Genomic DNA, 24,031 nt, shown 5'->3' with positions numbered 1-24,031 from the left:
AATATGGTTGAACATAAACATAGAATTGAAAAAGATTCTTTTGAATTAAATCCCATTCAAATACACAGACACATCCATACATACACTTATACACTCATACATATAGCTATAAAGAAAGAAAAGGAAGAAGTTTGGACTCGAGGGGTGAAAAAAAGTTTCGATACACAGTGACAATTATATAAATTAAATGGTGGAATCAACTACAAGATAAAATTGAATGACTATACAAGAAAATAAGACACATTTATTCTTCAATAAATACGTGTATTTCAAGGCCTTCGGCAATTCTTTTGTTGGGAATTTCTTGAAATTTGAATCAGATCCCCGCCAACTGACGCATTGATTCGAAAAATTCATTTTTCAAAGCAAAACTCTCTTTCAATGCGATAGCCGACAGAGAAAAAACGAAAAGAATTCTGAAATATATACACATAGAACAAAAGTTTATAAGAGTACAAAAATTGCAATTTTTATATTGATAAATGGATTTTTAACGGACTCTAAAGTATTTTGCATCTTTTTCTTTTCGTATCGCGCTTTTTCGCTTTATCGTTCTCCCACTTTGAAATGGTATCCATTTGGCATTTCTTTTGTGTGCTTTGCTATTCGAATGCTTACAATGCTATACTGCTTTTGTGAGGATGCCGAAGGAGAGAGAGAACATGTAAAAAAGCATTCGATCTCTGTTTTTTTTATAAAATGAAAGCGATAAATTAAATGGACGTGAGTCACTATCGTGATGGTTGGCATCCGTATCAAATGATACGAGATATAACGGGCATGTGCAAAAGATCAATGGAAAATAATGTTCTTCGATAATATCATTATTGGGGATTTCTCTTTTCTCGTGTATTCTTTTTCAATATCTCTGCCTCGTGTTATTTCATATTTACGTGACAAAAAGCTCGCAGCTTTTCGTTCGATTCGAAAAATCCATTTAGACTGGAAAATGGAAGTTCGTTTGAAATGGGAGCGATAATTTGATTTGAATTAATTTTTTTTGTATTTAATTCCAAATGCCTTGCCTAGAAAATTATGGCTCATGTATTTGAAAAATGAATATGATGAATGTTATCATCAGGGCAAAACTTTGTTATAGAAATGCTGACATTAATAACACCTGGTGGATCACTTTTATCATCATTTTTGTCAATAAATCAGCTAAATAAATACGAAATAAATAGTAAAGTTGGTGAAGTTGAATGAGCATTTAACTTACTTAGTTTCATTTGAAAGACCAAAATGATGTTTCTTTTAAGAACTATAGCCAGATTTTCATATGACTCTTACTATGAATGATAGACAAAAAAAGCTACATTTTTATTATGTGTCTTATGCGCGTAGTGTACCTGAAAATCCATTCAACAGGGCAAGAGAATATATTATCATGCATAAAAATAGATATGAAATCGCACAATAACATAAGTTATGACACATTTTACACCAATTGTTCATATTCATGGCGCCAACAATAGGAGAATGATAACTTTGTCGCAAATACACGCATAATTCATCTAAACATGAATATCCATGACAACAACAATAAAATCACTATCAAAAATGGTTGTTTGGAATGAACATTATGAAGCATGTCAATCATTCCACAGATTGAATGTTTTTAAGGAGGAAAACTAGCGAAAATTCTATTTAAAATAACTTTCAAACCAATCTATATTTTCGAGAGGCTTCACATATAAAACCATATTTTGTCGTCGAGACACTGAAATCCCTTCTTAAATTCGGGGCGAAAATTACAAGGTGCAAACTTTTCCATTGGCATGGTTTCATGCATTGTGCAGTTGTCAGAATTGGTTTTGCCGGCGGTATTTTATGTGGATATAAACTGAACACATTCCGATATGGGTTAAAAAATATAATAAAAGTTGAATATGGATTCTCTCTGCTGAACAATTCATTGACTTGCAACTCATTTCGGAAATTGATACCGTTGAAGAATTTCAACAATTTAAACTTTTGTTCATCACATTGTTGCTATTGTTTTATGATTTTACTATTTCAGGAATTTTGGCATTACATTGTACGCTAGAGATTATAATTTTAATAGTAATTTATGTATATATAGTAATGGAATGTTATTTTCTTATCTAATTCACCATTCAATCCGTGCATACATTTGTCCACGGAAGATCAATATAGGGTAGAACGCAAGAATTCAAGTACAACACAACCCAAACACCGAATGTGTTTATCAAATTGAAATCATATTTGTTCAACGAAAACGAACATTGTTATTTGAACAAAGTCAAGTGGGTTATAGTGGAATGCGGATGCAGTTTGCAATATAAATGAATGAAATTTCAATTCGTTCCAAATATAGTAGATAGCAATTTGCTAGGGAACCGAATTCCGTTATTATAAAATTAAGAAAAGAGTTAAGATTATTTCCTGTGTTACACAATGTTCCTTGAAATACTCTTTGACACCACAATGCAGCACTCTGTGTCATACCACACGGGCAACATCAAATTCGTTCACCCACATTTTTCATTAAAAAAATACAACTTATAGCGAATGAATCGTTTCAAATTCACTGCAACCGAAAATGTTCTCGGATTTTGTTTTTATTACGACCACCGAATGTGTGGTGAAAAACAAAAAAAAATCTCATGAACCCAAAAGAGACAAAAACCGTAATTTGAATAAAATCTGTAACTTTTTCGAACATCGAGCATCAAATGTCAGAAAAATTCACAAACATGCCTGTTCCTAATTTATGCAAATGACATACATGTCTTTTCACACCAAACAACCAAACCCAATGTCGAGATGGTGTCGAAAGCGTACTTTAGTGTAAATTTATTTGAAATTCACCATATTCATTTGAATAATTGAACAATGAATCCAGTGTGTGAACGACCATTTCATTAGCAGTTATACGTGTTGTACGAACAGCGACTGTTTGTACTCTATACTATGTACTATGTATGTGTGTGTATGTCTGTTATTTGCATGTTCACAGCAGCGGCACAGTTTGTGGCGTAGATGTGCCTGGTTCAGTTTATGCATATGAGCACCACTGTCGCCACGATTTAAAATTATATCTCAGAGAGATAGAAACACAATTTCAGTTAAAACCAAAATGTGTCATTGAAATTAAAGCAAAAGTCGGCAGTCGGTAAAAAAAAAGTGAGGACAATGTGGTGAACACAAGAAAATTCGATTGAGTAACAATGCAGGTAACTGTGACTATTGCGACACACAGTCCAGACAAAGAGAGCAAAAATCGAAAAACCAGACGCTACATTAGACATGCGTTGAATAAAGTTGAACATGATGGACTAACAACATGAACGTTTCAATCATTAACATACGAACCAAATTCACCATTAAAATTAACTTTATCGAGGAAGGGTTCACTTGTGTGCACACTGCGCAAACACACTCGATCGCTCAAACGTTGATGGCATATCCGATTCAAACATTTTCCGGCTACATAAACCCGTTTATGCATTATATTCCATTGTCCTGTTCTTGTCTCAACATAAACCATTTTTATGATAATCATTGAACCATGAAATATACACGAACACATATCTATATCTATTTCAAATGAATTGTGCTACCTTAATAGCTTGGAACCGAAAGAGTTGGAATGATTTGAACAAAAGGAATTGGAGAATTCGTTTCGTAAAACGTACCAACAAGATACCATTGTTGAAGAAAATTTACAATGATTTTCTAGCGTCGCCTAGTATGTCAACCAATTTTATGGACATGCATGATGACGTGTTTAAAATTACAGACTCAAATTCGTGTGTTCAGCCCATTATTTCAATCGGATGACGGAATTGAAATAATCATTCAACCACAAAATAACATAATCACGTATGAATGGAATGAATGTTTTCACATGCTCATGCTCATGCTATTGATAACACCACGAAAATCAGTCTAAATGACTGTTTTTACCGCAAACGAGATTTGAGCTGTGCCATTTCGAGGCCTTATGTACGCGTGAACTCGCACAAGTTCGTAAAGCCATTAAAGTGGTCGCAATTTACGTTAGAGCATCAACTGCATTCTTATATGAATGTCCGAGAATGAAAACGCAACTTCTATTCACAACACATACAAGTTGTTTCATTTCAATAAATTTTTTATTTTTGTTTCACTTGTATGTGTTGTAAATAGAAGTTGCGTTTTCATTCTCGGACATTCATATGCTTCATACACAAATAGAATCGTACGATTTGCAACATTATGCAGATATTTCGCTGAATTAGAAGTGTTACTTGTGATATTTTTGTTGGAGCTTTGAATCAACGTCAATTTAAGCTGCACTTCCTATTCACCACCCGTTTCAGCCAAACAAATTGCAAACAAAAGTGTTCAAAGGGTATAGTGGATGTGTGAAAACGTGTGGAAATCATTTCTAAAACAACGAACCAATAATATTTACACAAAATTTTGCATTTTGCGTGGTGTCGCAGAGAAAGTCGACTATATTCCGGAGCAGATAATATTTGGCGACTTTGGCAGGATGAATTTTACAACCAAAAGAGTGAAATAGGTCAGATGTAAAAGCGATGAGATCGAAAAGTTTGTGTATTCCATTTGCGAGTTGTTGTATACTCCACTGTACACATTTATCAAAACATGCATACACTCACGTGAAAAAACAGGCTCAACATTGTAATACGCAAATCCATTGCGAATACGTTCGTGGGATTCGTTTTGCAATTTCTCGCTTTTGTGCGTATCGAAATAACGTGAGTGGAAATAGCAAAATTGTTTTGCGTCACTGCAGTGACATAACGGAAATAGATGGCAGAGAAATGAGGTAGAATCATTTCCATGAGTGCAACGACTAATCAATTCAGTTCGAGAATGGCGTTCGGAATTTCATATAAATACGATATTCTGCGAAATATGACTAAAAACATCTCTCCATTTTTTTTATTTCGGAATCATGGAGAAAATATTTCAACAATAATCAATAGTAGCGAATGCTCTAAAAGAGAACAATTTCGAGCTTTCCATTCAGTGTATTCGCTCTCTTTATGTCGTTGGCGAGTTTTTTCAAAATGGCATTTCTACTGTTTTTTTTACGTTCCTTGTCAAAGAATATTGTAGATTAAAAACGCTCAATAGAATGTGATACAAGTATGTGTTATTATTCAGTGGAAATTCGCTCACAAGGACTAGGAAGGTTATTGCTATTGTAATAAAGACAAAAACAACAACCAACCCAATCGAATCGTAATGGTTGAATGTCGATGCTTAGATTTTGTGATATAAGTTAATGCTACTATTGAAGCGTATTTGATCAAAACTTAACCTGTGTAATGAGAAATGGACATTTGAAATTCCGTATGAAAACAATGGGAGTCATTCAAATACCTACTCTTTTCAATAACTTCCTATTTTTTGTTGAATATTATCTTTATTTTGGATTACTATATTATTTTGTACTAGTGAGAAAGTTTTTCACAAACATAAAAATGTGTTGCTGTTACGGCACGTAACATAATCATTAGTCATTCATGTTTTGCAAACATTCAATTCAATAGAAACATCTATTCAATAGAAATATAGTATTAGACACTGATACCATTAGCGGACAAGCAACTATAGCATAAAAGTTAGCGTCCAGATCACGTTCAATAAGATGCTTTTTCTCATCTCTTTTTCTTCTTTGTCCATTGTGGATATTATTTTCATTTACATTTTCTCCACGTAATCGATAATATTGGCGCTATTTCTTAGAAAATGTCTATGCATTTTACTCAAGATTCACGATATTGCCAATGCGTCAGTATACTGCTATCATTCGTTACAGCAAATGATATCATAAAATTCTCTTAGCTGCGTTTTTTCCTCACTAGACCCTTATAAATCTCGTTTTTTTTCTTATTCTTAACTGGGTTTATTTTCGCAGGAGATATTGTTGATAATTGAGGTATATTTGACTTGAAACTTAGAACACCCACTTTGCAGATACTATTTCATGTTGGCTATAAAAAGATGATGACCATTTTGATGAAGATTTTTGTCTATAATTCCACAAAATAATTATAAAAATGTGCTGCAAACATTAAAACCGCTTGATGCGGTAACGTAGAAGGTGCCGAGGTAAAAGGAATGTAAAATAATTACTTATTTTAATCAAAGCATCATGGACCATGGAGTTTTTGCACTGCTTTGATTTTGATATAAGAAAAAAGGGGAAAAAATCATGCAACAACGTGGCAAATTCAAAAGAAAATACGCGGTTGTGTTGTGCACAGTTAATGTCTTCGGAGTAAATATTCTATTCACGTAAAAAAAAATAATAAAAAAAATTCACTGTTAGTCTAGTCTTTTGACCTCTGTGCCCTTTGAAAAAATATTATATTCCACCGCGACTTCTTTATTTCCATATAAATTCGTTTTTTTTTCACAAACATCGCAAACCACCTCCCATCTAGAACATTGGTGGAACAGAGGCAGAAAATTGTCAGAAAATGTGTAAATATGGAAATAAAGCGACAAGAGTGGAACGAAAATAAATAATCTCAGAATTCTAAAACGGGCATACTTTTCCCATACAGCTCTCCCTTTTTCATGCATACTCTTTTTTGCTTGCATTCGCTTGAAGTTTTCATTTCAACGTGCAATAATGTTACATCTAAAAAACGAATAAAAAAAAACAAGCAGTGTAGCAAGATGTGTACTTAAAGGAAATCGGCACCTGGCTGTTGTTATGACGTATAATTCGGTTGAAGTGCGTGTACAAGGACCGGCTCAAAGGCGAAAACAACAATACCAAAAGGAACAATCTGAAATAAATTTCAAAAGAGAACATAAAAAAAGTGCGTGGTAAACAGTCGTAAAAAAGGTAATATTGCAGCATAGCCTTTGAATAAGGTGAGAGAAGAGCAAAAGAGGCGATTTGTTCAAACGAAATAAAAGAAGACTCTTGATTTTTTTTCTGAGCTTTGGTATACAAAAAAATGCGGCATTGTAAATTTACTGGAGATTGTGTGGGTAATTTTATGAATTATCGCATTTAAAAAACATTTTAAACAACTTGCAGCACAATATAAAAACAGATACCAAAGACATTCGAAACATTTGAGTGGTTTTGTGTGTGTAACTCTTACTCTCTTTCACTCGAAAGTTCACGATAAAATTACCATCAAAAAAGTGAAAACATCAACCAAAGTTTTTATTGTTGGAATAATATAAAAACCTCCGAATAACGGTTTGATTTTGTGAAATATTAAAACCCGTGGATAATTGCAACAGTCTAAATTGTCTTTTGAGAATTGATATAAAATATGACATTTCGCAACAAAATAGATACACAGAACACGATGAAGTGTTTTATTCGCAATACATTCGATCAATCCTAGATGAAACAGCCAAACGCTGCAATATAAACCAGTCACATCATCGCTGTAGCAACGAGTGAGAACATTGAATTGATGAAAGATTTCGGTGAATAGAAAGAGAGATTTTTAACTCACATAAACACCCACACAAATACTGATATCGGTTTTTGCGACTGATCGGAATAGAATACGAATGAATAACAATATGTGAGATGGAAACATTTATAGTGTTGGGATTCTGCTTTATTTTGTATGAAGCGTTGGATTTTTTCCAAAGCTGTTACAGCAATAATAATAAACATCATCAACAACATCCTCAATTCCACAAGGACATTAGTGCCGCTAATACAAAAGAAAGCGTCGACAACAATGATGAAAATTCCACCAATTTGCGAGATGTAATTACGTCTGTTCCATTAAGTGATGAAAACCATGTGAAATTCAGCAATAGTGAGTTGGATTTAGCAAGTCCAAGTCATACATATCGTGAACATGACCATAGTGTTGAATTCGATAGCATTCGAGCATGTGACGGTGAAGAAACAATCATAAATAATCAATCAAATCGTAACATCTTTTCAATTTGCGATCGTGTTAACAATTTTAATCGTCAGCCGTTGATCGATTACCAAAGTGACAATAAAAACTCAAATTTCAATGACTATGATAAATTAATTGCGAGCTAAGCAAAGCATTAAACATAAAAAACAACAACACCAACAACATACGGACAGAACGGAAATTATATATAACAAGCCAGAGCCAATAAACAATATATATCCATAATCATGATGGATAGCGAACGTGTACGCGAAAGTATGAAAACGTGCAATTGTTTTACGGTAAGCCATGGAATATGTTTACAATTGAAAACACTTAGACGTTTTTTGCCATTCATTACATTGATTCCGTATTTTGTTCCTACATCACGGATTATTTTCTCATCTTTTTTTCTCTCTGCTTTTCTCCCCTAACTACTCTCTCTCTCTCTCTCTCTCTCTCTCTCTCTCTCTTCCTTTCGCAACAAATATATTTTCTGTTTTCATCAAGCTTTTTCTCATTCCATTCTTAGAAGCAAACATATTTTTCAATCCTCCTTTTTTGTTTTGCAGTTTTATCATCAGCTCGGATAACTTGAGATTTATTTTTGTTTCTACTTAGTGCATTTATGTAAATGTATATTTCATGGATTTAGTTCAAAATTTAGAGGCGCTTTAACGATTTGCGTTAATTAAATTATATCAATTTCAATATTAAACATTACAATCGACTGCTCACTTATTCACTTATTCAATTGAATATTTTGATTATCAAGATGAATTCTATCAAATTCGTAGAATGCTAAAACGTTTCATGTACCTGCTTCATTCAGATGAATATTGGACAAATAACAAACCGGACACCCAAAAAAATACATACAATAAATACAATCAAAACGAAAGAGCAAATAATAAAAGGACTTAGGATGAAGATAAAATTATATAACATATACTATATAACAATTAGATTCACATCCCTCGAGTAAATTAAGTGGAGCGCACGGTATCTTAACCCTCTAGTGCAATAATTTTTCCCAGGGCTGGGTGTACTATTACTTGGTTGATTTTTGGCCATATATAATGAAAGAAATATTCATAATCAACGAAAAATCCTAACCAAAAACTATTGACAAATGCCGGTTAATACGCATATTCCAATGAAAAACCCGAATTCTTGACAACATATCAATAAGTTGTTATTCAGATTTCCACTATTTCACAGACAAATGTAAATATTTCGGGCATTTCCAATAATTTGAGGTTGGGTTTTTTTGTAGTGTAGATTCCTCTTGGTTTAGACAGGAAATGCGATTGACATAAATCAGAGAACAATCAAATCCATTGTCATTAAATTGTCGAAAATGTGTCCAATTTTGAAAGGAATTAATTTACTTTGTCGAATTTTTGTTTTTTTTTTTTGCGCACATTCTTGTTTAAAACACAACAACCGCTTGATGTAGACTTATGGTGCAAAATACAAAATTATAGAAGACACCTTGATGAATGAAAATGCCTTTTGAAGCAATGTGATTTGACTTACGGTTTACGTTATACGGACGTTCAAATGTTGTCCATCCAAAGGCAGTTATATGCGCTAGAGGGTTAATTATTCACGTTGAACAATTGAAAAATGTCAATGATTTTTCTTTTCACCAAAATAAATGAAAAGCAAAACGAATAGAATGCAAACTGGGTCGACGCATACAGGCTCTGGCATTGCAAAATGTATCGAAATACAAATGAAAAACTCAATTTCGGTGAGCAAACACGTCAATAAAAATGACTATATTAAAGATTGAAGAAACATTAAGTAGGTAGGCGTGTAGAGAACAATAGATCGAACATTCCACAAAGTTCACAAAATTTGGGTGTCGCCAAGAAAATACCGATGTCAAAACTCGGTGATTCAATTCATGAAAATGCTCAATGAGGGAAGCACAAAGAAGAATAAGAATAATAAGAAGAAGACAATATTACAAATTCAAAGCCTATTTGCAGTTGTAGTGATACGTTGTTTGATATCGGATTTTTTCAAAAGCTTGAATCGATTCGAACTAACGAGCATGGAGTTCGTTCTCTGAGACTGTGACAGTGTTACGCTTGTTTGATTACCAAGTCTTTCCATTTGTTTCCACTGTGTCTTTCTGGATTGGATATGCGTCACTTTTTGCTTGCCATGAATTCAGTAAATTTCTTCCTAAATTCAAATACGCGCAGAAGAAGTAATCTCTTTCACAGTTCAATACATGTGTCGTTAAAATGAAAAATTCGAACAATGGTTCTGTATTTGTTTTTCCTTTCTAACCAACACAATGGAAATGCGAGTTTTAACTCGGTTAGTGTTTTGTAAATTATCCGCGGCTGTTGCCGAAATGTGATTACCGAAACACAAATAAAGATGAATTTATCAAGTCTAGCCATCTTGTAAATCTTTTTAGGCAGATATAAATCAGATATTACTGTAAACGATCAAAAGTATGAAAAGAATGAAAACTTTCCATTTTTCGTGCGGAATTTTCCCTTTTTTTGTTTTTACCACAACATGCAATAACAAAGTAACAACGTGAGCAACTCATGCTGAAGATATTTAAATTCACATACCAAAAAAGGTAAAAACGATAAAGCACAGGTCGGGGAAAACACAAAATAAGATAAAATATTATTTGATGCTGCCGAAAATAATATTACGTGTATACAATAATTTATCCTGATGGAAGACCCAACATTTCACGTGAATATGGATGTTTTGGCGTAAGGGAGCCATTATTGCGAAATATGTGTTTTCTTTTCATATTTCCATTCACTGTTTCACGGAGTTACACACACACACGGTTGGCTCAAGTAAATATATATTTAGTCGAATTCTCGTCGGCTGCTTAATAACGTCGGCAAAAGAAAGCATCCGTGGCGCCTTTATGAGAGAACATAAAATCGCATACATTGTATATATTCGATTTATACTGCCATTTTACATACATAATGCGCAGCCAAAAATGTGATGAAACATCACGTCTTCCTACAAAAATCGTTTCGAAACAGAAGTAAGCATGGAATATGTAGCGGCACAATTTTACGTAACGATTAAGTGAAGATATAAAAAAAGAAAAAAAAACTATAGCCAAAGAAAATGGATTCATTTTTTTATGTTCTGTTTGAGTGCGTGTGTTTATTTGAATGTTCCACACGTGAGAATGATTTGCATCATGCATTGAGGAAATGGATTCGGAAATCTCATATTTGAAAGGAGTATATTGATAAGAATGACCCTCAATAAGATGCCTACTAGCTTGATAGCAAAATCAAATTGCGGTACGTGAATTCGCATTCATATAGGGATTAATATTCATTCTACTTCGGTTCATACAATAAAGCTTATATAGATATAGGCTATTACTTTAATGTGGTTATCAACACATGACTGCTTGGGAATAAAGTTTCCTATTTCATATAAATCAATGCCCTCCTATCTTTCATTTATTGAAAGTCATTCACATGCACCAACGTTATTCTCGACGAAGCGAATTCAGGTCCACGTTTTGAATTATTGATCTACATCGAATTTATGCAAACCAATTTAAAATGGTTGCCAATTTAATTAGAAAAATATTTTTGTATTTAAAACGGATTTTATCATCAAATTCAAAAAGTAAATGATTCGAGTCTCTATATTCAAAAGGTTTTGGGGATGTTAGACTTTACCACGAGATATATCAATGAAAAAACTTAACCTTATTGAAAATGTTTCACAAGCTAAAATCATACATCTTCCTGAACCAATAAAAATTTCTCATATAAAACACGTTTCATTTGTTACGCGCTTCCGATGCAATTTAACAAATTTGCTATCTTTTTCCATATGCTTCGTTCTGGTTTTGACTTGCAGCTTAATTTAATTTTAAAAAAATCGTTCGTAGGATGCTGTCGTTTAGTATGACATGGCAGCATAACTCTTGAAGACATCTTGCCTATTAATATTGGCTTTACTCAATGTCATGACATGAACGCTTGAGACGCACAAAAAAGTCATCATCAGCAGCGGCAGCAATCGAAAAATACGGTTTCAGCAAGCATACTCACCTAGATGAATGCTTCTGTTCTGACATAACAATATCTTCCAAATTAAAGCGTTAGAAATGACATTTTGCTGTGCTCTGATTTTAATTTCCTCACCCACGCACCACTGATACACACGATTTTGATGGCACAATGTCGGGATTGATTTCGCGCAGCAACCATAAAATTACATTAAACTTTTTTTGCTTCTTATACTCACAGCGAACATTAATAGAGCCAAGTTGAAATACTATATGCAAAATATGGATGGAAAGCATGGTAAAAGTCAACAAGAAGCCATTAAGAAAACGGAGTTCCACAATTTGTTCTATTCTCGCCACTGATTGTAATTGTTGCTGGTGCCGCCACTGCTGGCGGCTGCTTGTGGTAAATATCAACTTGGAAAGAAACAACTCTCACAGGCACTGCATGTATTTATCACAGTTCTCTGATTATTTGCTTCGGGTGTGTCGTTGCTGCCTTTCTGAGCGTGTGCGAAGAAAAAATATTATATTGTTCTCTTTCAGATGCTAATTCTGTCAAAAATAAAGTTAAAGCTTGCCTCAAACTCATGGAAACTCATTTTACGAAAGGAAACTAAACGATTGGAGATGAATTTCTTTGCATTCATTTTATGGAATTTTGATTGTAAAATTGTGGAATTTAATTCGGTTGATTTTGGTGGAACATAAGACCGAAGACTTCCCTTTTCCCAAGCTAACAATAATTGAATATTTTCTCTGGTTTTGTATTGCATAAAACGAAAATATTCAAAAACAATGGAGACGTTCGTGCTTTTTGGACATTTAAGATTTTCCATTGTTCTATTGTTTAATATATTTAGCAGTCAATGACAGATAGCTGAGGATATATGCTGGGCATAGGAACTCGACAAGCTGAGATCGGGACGTTTGGATTTTGTGCCTTGCTATTCGTGCAAATTTATGTGGAATTTTGGTGGAGTGTTGATGGAGTCATGGAGTGTAATGGAAAATGTGTTCCAAACTCCCCTCCATAATAAATTTGTTTGAATAGCACGTCACAAAGTCAAAATATCCCAATCTCAGCTTGCTGAGTTTCTATGCTCAGCATATATCCTCAGCTATTTGTCATTGACTGATATTTAGTAGTGCATAGTCCAAAACAAATGTGTGTGGTTGCGTACCGAGTAATGGTTGAGCATATTACATTTGCCAAACCCTCATTCCAATCCAGTTTTTGTTATTCAATGCGTTTCTTCATTTAATAAGAGTTTATTTTCGGTGTATGTGAAGTGAAATGTTTTCTTCCCATTCTGATTTCATTTTGCAATTTCAGCCAGTTACTTTTCTCTGAGGCAAAGTTTGTTTTGTGGGAAGTCGTACATTTTTGTATTTGAAAACAAATGTAAACTACCGAAAACCGGTTGAAGAATCGTAAAATTAAAAAACTTCTGCCAAAAATGTCGACAAATGCAAAAAAGAGAGAAGAAGTTGAATTTTTATTGCATATTCTATCCAAAAAGGTTCTTCACCGCAAAAGGGAATTAAAAGTATTGATTCTAGCAATTTTAGTTGGGGATTCTCACTGTTAGGGGCTTCTGCGTGCTATTGCTATTCGAACATCTTTGTTCTTTAGTAATTAATTTTAAACACAATTAACTTTGAACGCACGTATTTTTAACCATGAATTTAATTTTGAATGTTTGAGAAAATATTTGCTATGTTTGCTAATACGGAAAGGTACCCATTCACAAATCGTTTACTGTCAGAAACTCTGAAACTATTTTTCATATTCGAACACTTTTCTAACTCTGAAAAACATTATTCGATAAGTGTTTGAACAAATCAGAAATGAATTAAATTCACATCATTACCATATACAACAACAACAACAACAAAAAGATGATCAAATTATGGACACACGACATTCGAAATTTATTAGTTATATTCGCAAGTTTTTGTAGTCATTCGTATTTCAGAACGTAGAATACGAATGTATTCATAATATTCGTGAAAGTCACAAGCCCCTAGTCCTAGTGTGTCCCGTAAAATTTAAACCACTCACTCTCTAAACAGGCTTGTGGGCGGCTTTGCGTACGCGCACAAACCCAATTTTAATGAATGGAACGATGTACAAGAAGTTTGTGAGTCATGAAATTGGTTCCATCAGTGTGTATCTTTTACAGAATAAGAGCACAAAATAAAGCTCTCTGTTTGTTATCTTGCACACAATGGAGTCTTTAGCATGAACCATATAGTCAAACGATTGTACGGCAAGAGAAAATGCAAAATAAAACAATTTTCAGTAAATTGTTCAAAATGTGAAACCATTTTTCTTGTTTTTTCTCTCTCGCTTTCTCCCTCTCCCTCTTCCTCCCCCCCCCCCCTCTCTCTCTCCCTCCCTGTGTGCGTGCTTGTGTGTGTCTGCACAACAGTTGAAACAAGTCGACTTACACATTACACTTGCTCGAAATTACAACAACCATTGTTCTCTCTTTTCACTTGGACTTCTTTTTTGCCTATGACTTTTCTTTGTTTGAAAATCTACCATTGTTAATTTGTTATATGAAGTTAACATAAGAACCATGATTTTGCTTTAAAACATGGTATTCGGGCGAAGCGGGGTCTCTTTCACAAGATACATTGCGGCTGGCAGAAAAAATCGTAGAAAGTCACGAAAAAAATAACGTTTTTAATGGTCAGCTATTTTTCGCGAGAAACAAAAAATCTTGCAAGTTGCAACTGCAAATATGGTTGAAACTATTGGAACTGGAAACAGTCGAGTGTGCTTGGTTGCGGAAAATCAATTATATAATGTTATAAAAACATTCAATATCCAAGAGCAAAAAATAATTTTATTCAATCTAAAATACCAACCATGGAAACCCGGTTGTTTTTCCTTTTTGATATTGCTGCGGTCATAAAATATTGGAGTCAAACTTCGCAGAGCAGAATTGCGAGATGAATACATAAGTGAGTGTGAATAGGGTACTCTCCAAAAAAATAAATATTAGGTTCATAAATCCATTTTACCATAAATAACCTGCTTGAGATTTGGAGGAGTTTTACGTATTATTTTATGGATCCATCAAAACGGAGAATTATCGTTGTGTTTCTGTTGGTAATGTTATTCCGGTTTTGGTTCACTCGAAATCTAACTGAAAACATGAGTCTTCTATCTTATTCTCTCGTTTTTTGTTGTTCTTCGTTTGTTGTTTAAGGTGTATTCCGTTGTGTTGCTTATTGTTGTTTGTGCAGGCGATTTTTTGTGTTTTGTTATTCATGCGTAATCCAAAAGTTTTCCATTATGCTGCTTTTTTTTATTCAGATCGTGCATTCGCTTTATCAAACTTTTTCTAACTTTCAAATTTGCATTCTAGATACGCTGGGCTCCATTTTCTGGAGCAGTTCTCGAGCATCAAGAAATCTTTATTCCCCGATATTAATCTATGAACACGATTTATAATCAATTTTTTATGTAATCGAAACAAAGATTGAATGTACATATTTTTCATATTTTAATTAGTGATTATTGAGAATATCATCCAAATCAATTTTTACATCAGCTAACAAATGATTTTGAAAGGTCTAATGGATTGTCTGTCTGATATGCGTATTGCTGTTTTTCTTACCATGACAAATAACAAAAATCTTCTTCATTTTATCCAGAGAGTGTATTTTTGCTGCTGAGTAGGCCTGGGCTGAGCTGAATTTGCTGAATCAGACACCTGAAATAACGAAAACGAAATATGCATTAACGTGTTACGCAGTGCTCCGTCTCTCTGTTTTTGTGCAAGTGGATTGCATGCAATGAAAAAGAGACAAATTGATATACACCGTTAAGCCGCTATTACTGTTATGCGTTTATGTGTTTGCGCACATACAGTAAGTAAGTAAATATATATCATTACATGCATTTCAGCTGCGCAGAAACAGAGAAACGGCGCTGTGTATATGTAACACTGAATACGCGCTTGTCGATGCATTTTTGCTTGTGTTATTTTAGGCGATTAAGTTAGCAAATTCAACTTAGCTCAGCAGCAAAAATTCTCCGTCTGATTTTATCAGAACGGAATGATTCCGCCAATGACAAAAATCGAATTTGATAGAGATCTGCACAAATATTTGAATCACACGAACATTCGATTAACGCTTATTGAAAGCATAGTTCAATAAAATCAAGTAAATAGTTGTTGATTGTATAGTTTCATGAGAGAGTAAATAAGTTGCATTTGTATTATCAGATAGCTTTTTCATTGTCCCAATGCTGTATTCACTACTCACACGACTACAGTCAATTATAAGGTGCTCTTTTGAGATTCAATCGTGTAAGCACGTCACATTCTGTCCTCAAAACGTTTTCAACGCTGGTAAATTGCATTGCATGAAAAAACCAAACATTCCGGTGTTGATACGTGTAGGTGTACGTGTACGTGTACGTTCTTCTCCACTGTTGACACAATGTTTAGTGTTGAAGTCGAAAAACGAATGATGAATGAATGATAATGCAAATGATAAGATTTACTTGATTTGCTATTTGCGAAGTCGATACATAAACAGGAATCTTATATTTAATGTATCGTGTGAATTCGCAGTCGTACCCCACTTTGAACGCACGGTGTTGATCGATAATTCTCGAACTGTGGTTGCAACCACAAAGCGCACCGTTTGTCGATACATATTGAATGGAATAATCGCGTCTATTTCCGTCTATTCAATTTTAAGTAGTTGCCATGCATAAATATTTTCCATTTTATAACATTCCAAATAACAGGCGTTCTTTGCTTGTGTATTTTTTTCTCTTCTCCACTTTTGTAAGCACGCTCAAGTACGTCTCAACTGTGCAAAAAAAAGTGGAAAAAAAATTGTATGGAATTTGAATAAAATGGAAAACGTATTATCGCATTTTCCAGCATCAATAGAGATAAATAAAAAGGATCGGCAGTTGCGGCAAGAAAATGATACATGGGATGTGGGAAGGAGAAAACCTGAGCAATAGCAAACGACTATATAGGAAAGTGATGCTTAATAACAGCCATAAGTGTACCTGACGCCACGTAATACCTTACTTTTTTTTCCTTCACACTGTTTACATATTATATACTTCACATGGCGTTCAGTGTGTGCATTGGAATGAAAGCCACACGGCAAAAGAAGCTTGTCACTCTGATGATATTGCACAACAAGCTCACAGAGTATTTTTACGTCGAAAAAAAAAACTTCGTGGCCCGAAGCATTTTACCTATACGATCAATGATATAATAAAATGCACTCTGTCATGAATCGCAGGCGCATGCCCTAGCTCATTCTAGAAAGTAAAAAATAAATATAAAATAGTAAAAAGCAACACGCCATATACAAACCATATAAAGGAAGCTGGCGGCTTCTTCGATTTGGAGCGACTTTTATTTAGAATGAACGAAGAAAAAAACACATAAAGAAGCGGTATATCATCCTATGCCGAGAAGAGAACGCGAACCGGGTTGACGTGTGGATGTAGCTGATATTGGATGCTTATGATTAGCATAGTTTTCAGTCTAACTCGGGAGACAAGCGAAAGAATAGAAAACACATCTCAGCAAAGGCAAAAGTGAAAGCATTAAAAGAACAACTTCTCAGTATTAGTTAGCGCTTCTGTGTCACATTGTTCCTGCGTTTATATTACACAAGAACTTGTGTTTGTGTTTGATGCTGTGTATCGCCTCAAGCATACCATTTTTGCTATCAGTTAATCAGTTCGTTTGTGAATCACAGGAACATAGACTTTAGAAAACATATGTGCCATAAAATCATAAAAAGCAATCGTAAACATTTCCATTCAAAGTGTTTCCGACAATTACCTTTTTCTTAAAGGTTCAACAAAAATCACAAAAAAGGACAACCTCGTCAAAAAATACGCTTCATTCTCCAACTCTCTTCACATTTTTCGTTTGAAAGCCAAAGATTTATTTATGATAACCAGAGGGCGAGTTGAAGGTAGAAGAAGAATACAATTTTTCGAATGTAGAATGAAACTGGCGGAAATTCACTCATTCATATGAAGTCAAATTGAGGAGAAAACCTTTTTTCAAAGTCAAAATCAACATCTACACATTTATATTGTGTGTGATGTGATCTCGGAAAGAGAATGGTGCTAATGCCATTCAGAATTCTTTAGAAAAGTCTATTTTTAGACAGTCATTTTAATATACATGCACATAAAATTGCCTAGAGTATGTATTCTCATTTAACTATTTTTAAACGTGACGTGTATGTAAATAACGTAGAACAAAATTGGATGTATTTCCAGTTAAAACTATTGCACATAAATAGCTTGCTTTTTGCGAAATTTTGATTTTGTGACTAAAAGCCCCAAACTTATTTTTATTCAGATCCTTTAATTTTTCATGTAAAATACGGTGCAGATTATTTGCACAAAACGTTCCTTTTGAGTATGACTATGAATTATATCTTCACACTAAAAATATATTGTTTGAACTAAGGTAGGCCAAAGCATTCATTTTGGATACAAGATGACGAACGAAATCTTCAAGATGTGTTCTAGAGATTATGTTTTGGAATAGTAAATACATAACTATGTTATGACCATGGATTAGTCTTTGTTCAACATAACAATCTAAAGTTATTTGTTCAACTGGTTTGTAATTTGATTAGATGTGTTTTCCATTTTGTTTCTGATTCATACCCATTATTTTCGTGTAAAATTTTATTTCTCGCCTGTTGATACTCTTCGAAAAGGACGAAACGTCACAAATAAAAGATTAAAATATATTCTGAAGGCCTTAGAAGACATTTTCCATTCGTTATAGTAAATAGAAGGGAAAATAGTTTGTTTTTGCTATTTTTTCCATTATTCCGTTTTGGTTCTATTATTAGGATGCATAAACCGAACGATTTATCAACTCAGTATTGTACTGAGAAGGGTTCCGATCACGCAAATTGATTTACAGTAATCTTTGGACGTGTAATTTATGTAAGTAAATAAATTGCAATCGATTCAGTGATGTAAAACCTAGGGGCTTCATTCGAATTTTAAAACAGTGAATTTTTGTAAATATTTTTGAATATTATAGATATTTTCTCATAGAATCTTCGAAAATATTTTGAATATACGTGAATAAATTTAGATTTAAAAAAAACCAAGATGGCGGCTGGTGAGAACGGCTGAACTTTCAAAATAAGAAACACCGAATATCTGTGAATGGGAGTGAATATCTCCTAAAACACACCGAAATTAATGAATATTTTCATTAGCTACCATATGAGAGAATTATGAGTTTAGCTAAGCATGAAATATTTGATTTGTGAAAAAGGTGGAGAGAGTTTAATTTCAATTTTGTATTTCCGAGCAACGGCGTAATGAGCAAATAAGCATTGTTTGGCTGAATAAGCTATGCTATATACATATGCCCACATAAACACAAGTAAAATTCACTGCCAAGCCAAATACGCTTGCAATACAATAATCTGTTGTTTGGCATAAGCATTCTGTTTGTGATTACAGTTTTGAAAAAGGAGCAAAAACCATCGTTTACGGGGATTAAAATCACATGAATGTGCTGCAGTTTATGGCCTTGGGAATGAACGTTAGCTCCGAAATGCAATTGTGCATGAGCAACATTCAAACAATTTGTTAAATAATGATTTTGAATGAGCGCGCGCAATATTCTATTATCTCCGATTCATATTCTCTTTATGAGCCCACTTCACTTCTATCCGACGTATATTAAATGTGCAAAATAAAACCGTACTAAAATGTGTATTGTAGATGTGCAATGAAAATGTATATACATAGAGTAATTCATTTTGGTAAGCCTTTTAAGCTTACATAAAGATTACAAAACTTAGCACACATATGCACAGGTAAGCGATGGGCTTTTTCTTTGTTTTCGAATTGTACCATGGATTTTAATCGATTCAAAAGAACTTACATATATACTATAGTATATGTGAGTGTTCTCATTATATTTTTTTTTCTCCACATGCTCTTCTCTGAGGCATTAGATGTGCTTCCAGGCTTCACCGCCAGGCTTTCAAATGTGCATGTATACCTACAAATATCATAATCGCTGAGCATACAAAATTCGGTTCGTTATTTCAACATCCATTCCGGATTAATATTCACAAAACGAATGAACGTGTGACTAATGTATATTTCTGTTATCTTAATGGATGCGCTATGAACTGTTCAGATATAACATGGCTCAGCTTCACAAAGAGCAAAGTGTTTATGTTTAAAATCAGAACATTGGCAATGGAATTGTGCTTTTGGGAACGTACTCGTTAGCATCTGCACGATTATCGTGCAATTAAACTACCAAAGATGCGAGGTTCAGAGAATTTTTGTTTAAATCCAAATCAATTTCTCTTGAATGATAGATAATTTTCATTATTATACTATTGAAGCAATTTCCTAACCACTTGAAACTTTGAATGAATTATTAAATGGTCGTATTCGAATATTTTTTCCCCGATGTTCAAGATAACATTTCCACCGAATGAAAGCGTTGCGTTTTGCGATGTGTTTCAGTGAACGTGCGTTCAAAGATTAGTGCATCAATCGCACGGTGAGAAGTACAAGTTCTTTTATGTTGCGCTTGAGCTATGAAAAACTGGAAAACTCAATGGGCCCATCCAATTGCTATGTGTTGGGTATGTTATCACTTAGATTCACATTGTACCACACCTGATCCATTTTTAGCCAGTGAGATGTGTACATTTTAAGGCGTTGTTTTACCGCATGTACTATATGCAAATGTGATTTTTTTAAGGGGCGGAGATGAAGTTGGCACAGAGAAAGCGAACAAGCAAGAGATAAATTATGCTCATGTAGATGAACAAAATTCACAATCAAACATAGCCGGTGCCATTGTGTGTAATGTGTATGTGTAAAATCGTAGATTTTGTGTGAATACGAACTTTCATTGTAAGCCAAAAACAAATAGGAAGCAATGGAAGCATACAAGACAGAAAAACATGAAGTTTGCATTTACTGGTTTGGCTTCTCGAAATATTCTACACGAATTTGTACTTTTGCCGAATAGAATGCATCGTTTCATGGAGCATATTAGTCTTAATGTATGTAGTATGTTCCTGGATTATCATTTCACGGTTTCTTTCTCCTTTTCATTTCCTTCGTCTACTTGTATGCGCTCTCTGTTGAAACAATATCGTACAGTCATTTTTAGGAACGATTTCGAACATTTCGAGCCCACTTAAGTCCTTTTGTTTTGTGATGTTAAAAGTCAGTTTTCATTTTAATCTGTTTGGCATTTTTCTGGGTGGGATTCACGTATGTTTGGGTGTTTTTTTTCCGGCTCATATCTTAGCAGCCTAATTGTGTCGTCACACGAAAAGGTCAATCATATCAATCAAGTTGACAGTTCGGGCATGGAATATGTCAAACATAATCGATATCACCAACCAAGAGGTATTCATTGAATTTTAACATGACAGGCTGGGATTCATAATTACGGTTTGAAGCCATGATTATAATTAATGGTACATAAGTCAACCGCACAGTAAAACAAAATTACACTCTCACGAAGCTCACACGTCAAAAGTATCCCAATGAATCAAAGGAATCGTTCGCTCTGACACATGCTTGGCATAGTTCAAAATTGAAGTGACACCCGCAGCAACACATCCTCGCGTTACATCACATCACACACTGATCTGCTCTCACTGAGGAGAGAAATGTGGAGGAGAGAGACCGAAAAAGAGTAAAGCGATCGTGTATGCAAATCGTATCCATAACAACGCAAATTTCCACTAAACTCTTCGTGCATATTTCAACGTTCACATGCATATTTTAGTACCTTTCAACCATTCTCTTGACGTCCGTATAAAATGCGCCAAGTATATTGATTCGCTAAGATCAGATGAAGAAGAACGATTTGCGCTACTTTTCTCCATTCTCCAAAGCCATAGACTACCGGTGCATTTGAGACTGCGAATATACATACTTCGTTTACATCTCCAGGTTTCACTCCACTCCACTTTGGCTTCGTTGATTGCTTGCTTTGGTTTTTCTAAGTACTTCATTATGGTGACACAAACTACATGCACATAAAACGACAACATGAAATGCGATTAGTTTTTGCTATTAAATAATTCACATGATGTTTTTCCCTTCGTACATAATCAAAAGTGACTGGATACAAAATTCGTCATGTTTTACATAACCCCCAATGAAGTAGCACATACTATATATATATATACTACAAACAATGCTAAAGGTACTTGAAAGTGCTCGGCTCGTCTCGTTTTAGCTACCAATAATCTACGTAGAATATAAGACATATTACATAATTCATTAAGCATTCAAACTCAACGTTCAAAGCATCAACGAAAACAGATTTTGTAAAATCTGACATGTGCAGCGTGTTTTTATTGTTCAAATAATGATGAATTTACGGATGAAGCGTTCCTCATTGTATGGGAAGTTTTTGTAAACCGAGAATATTGTGATTAGTTCGTGCTTATGCTGATTTTTTGGGTTCTTCCATATCAACATTTTGGTTGATTTAGGAATTCATTGTTCATAATTTAATATTTACAATTTGTTATCCAAAATATTTTGCACGGCGACAGTAACGTAATGGTTTGACACTTTTGGCTCCTTGAATCACTGGATGAAACACTGTGACACTTTGCCACTTTGCTACTATAAATTAATTACGATCTTTAACATTTATCTCGTTTATAGTACACAGGCGTTTCATGGCATCTAGTTTATGCAGCGAAACAAAACAGCCGGTTTTCAACTACTGAAATACCGCAAAATGTTGCAGGCGATGTCTTTAGATTAATGGGATGTCCTTCAAAGAAGTATTACATCAATTAAGTTTCTAAGCGTTTTCTCAGCCAATTAAATCTCGTTTATATAAAATCAACTAAAGCGAAAACGAACCGAATGATATCATTGTTCTCCACTTCATGGTTGGGATCTAAAATATATCCAAGACAAGCATTGTTTATGGCATTATTGTAAATACCCTAATTACTCTTTATGATAATCAAATAATCTTGAAATGGCTGTTCCAACAAACCCCAGCACAAGCTAGCCACTTCCAGACGCAATTTGATTAATCGAAATTCATTGATGAAAATTGAGTTTGTGATTTAGGAAACTCATTTCAAAGAGTTATATTGGAATGATAGTTGCATCTCTTAAGATCATTCAACTCTTTTTTCATAAAACATTTTGAAAATAATATCCTCTTTAAACTATGCCCGTCCATTGTATTTTAATTGTACATTTAAATTAGAATATCTCCAAAATTTAAATGAACCCACTGAAGAGTAATAATCTCAAGTTATCCCAATCGAAAATTGGCAATTGAATCCTTATCGTAGTTTATTGTCTTCCACGATTAATTTATTGTTTCTGATTTCGTTTGGCAAATCATTCGTCTAATCATTAAATATATAATTATGAATGCCACGAATCATACTCATTTAATCTATGGATTCTTTTTCATCAACAGAAATGATTGATAAATTTTGGAACTATCATAAATAATAATAAATCTCTTTGAAAATAATGCGATATTTTGCAACGATAATAAAACAAAATTTGAAGGAGGAAAACCATTTGTGCTGAAGTTTAAAAAAAAGTAACCTCAAAATTAATAGAACATTAAAAATTATTGTGTATACAACTCTTGATGATAGTTTAGATGAAGACTATCAATTTGCGGCATTCGCAGTGAAGTCGCACAGAGTGTGATTTTGTAACACCAAACGACACACACACACACATAGTATGCATACACAAAATTCATTTTTAAAATTGACAACGATATAATATCCAAGTGCAGCTGCAAAAACCAAAATTTGAACAGAAAAAAAAATTCAACAACTTAAACTATGGACTCAATCGAACGAATAATACGTGCCAACCCATTGCCGGCAAATTTACCAAACGGCAATGGACAAAATTCTCGACGAGCACTTGTGCATGCGTCATTAGCCACAGCTGTTGGTCGAAAGGGACGTCATCTAACTGGTACATTTTGTTTAACTGGCGATACAATGGAAGGCATAATTCAATGTCTCGTTTTTCTGAAAGCGTTTTCGGTAAGTTTCCAAAAGCGTTCTCTTTAAATATTATAACCAAAAA

At 34.0% G+C, this 24,031-nt stretch overlaps 1 protein-coding gene across 38 annotated transcripts in view; it reads left to right on the top strand.

Annotated features, from left to right (window-relative positions):
- LOC129568451 (neurobeachin) overlaps nucleotides 1-24,031 on the top strand; it is a 168,809-nt gene that overhangs the window by 42,358 nt on the left and 102,420 nt on the right. For 4 of the 38 annotated variants that reach the window (XM_055446331.1, XM_055446330.1, XM_055446319.1 and 1 more), the window contains exons 1-2: nucleotides 8,159-8,176; nucleotides 23,397-23,988. The exons of 22 other annotated variants lie outside the window; for them this stretch is intronic. In XM_055446331.1, the coding sequence (XP_055302306.1) occupies nucleotides 23,779-23,988 (210 nt within the window). In that variant the 5' untranslated portion in view covers nucleotides 8,159-8,176; nucleotides 23,397-23,778. Of the gene's footprint in view, nucleotides 1-8,110; nucleotides 8,177-18,096; nucleotides 23,989-24,031 lie in introns of those variants that run through there. 12 more of the 38 variants (XM_055446339.1, XM_055446338.1, XM_055446347.1 and 9 more) reach the window with 8 other exon arrangements.

Source organism: Sitodiplosis mosellana, unplaced genomic scaffold (genome assembly GCF_009176505.1).
Source record: "Sitodiplosis mosellana isolate CC-2019 unplaced genomic scaffold, AAFC_SMos_1.0 Smas_scaffold_19, whole genome shotgun sequence".
Classification (NCBI taxonomy): domain Eukaryota; kingdom Metazoa; phylum Arthropoda; class Insecta; order Diptera; family Cecidomyiidae; genus Sitodiplosis; species Sitodiplosis mosellana.
This window is presented reverse-complemented; position numbering and strand designations above follow the sequence as displayed.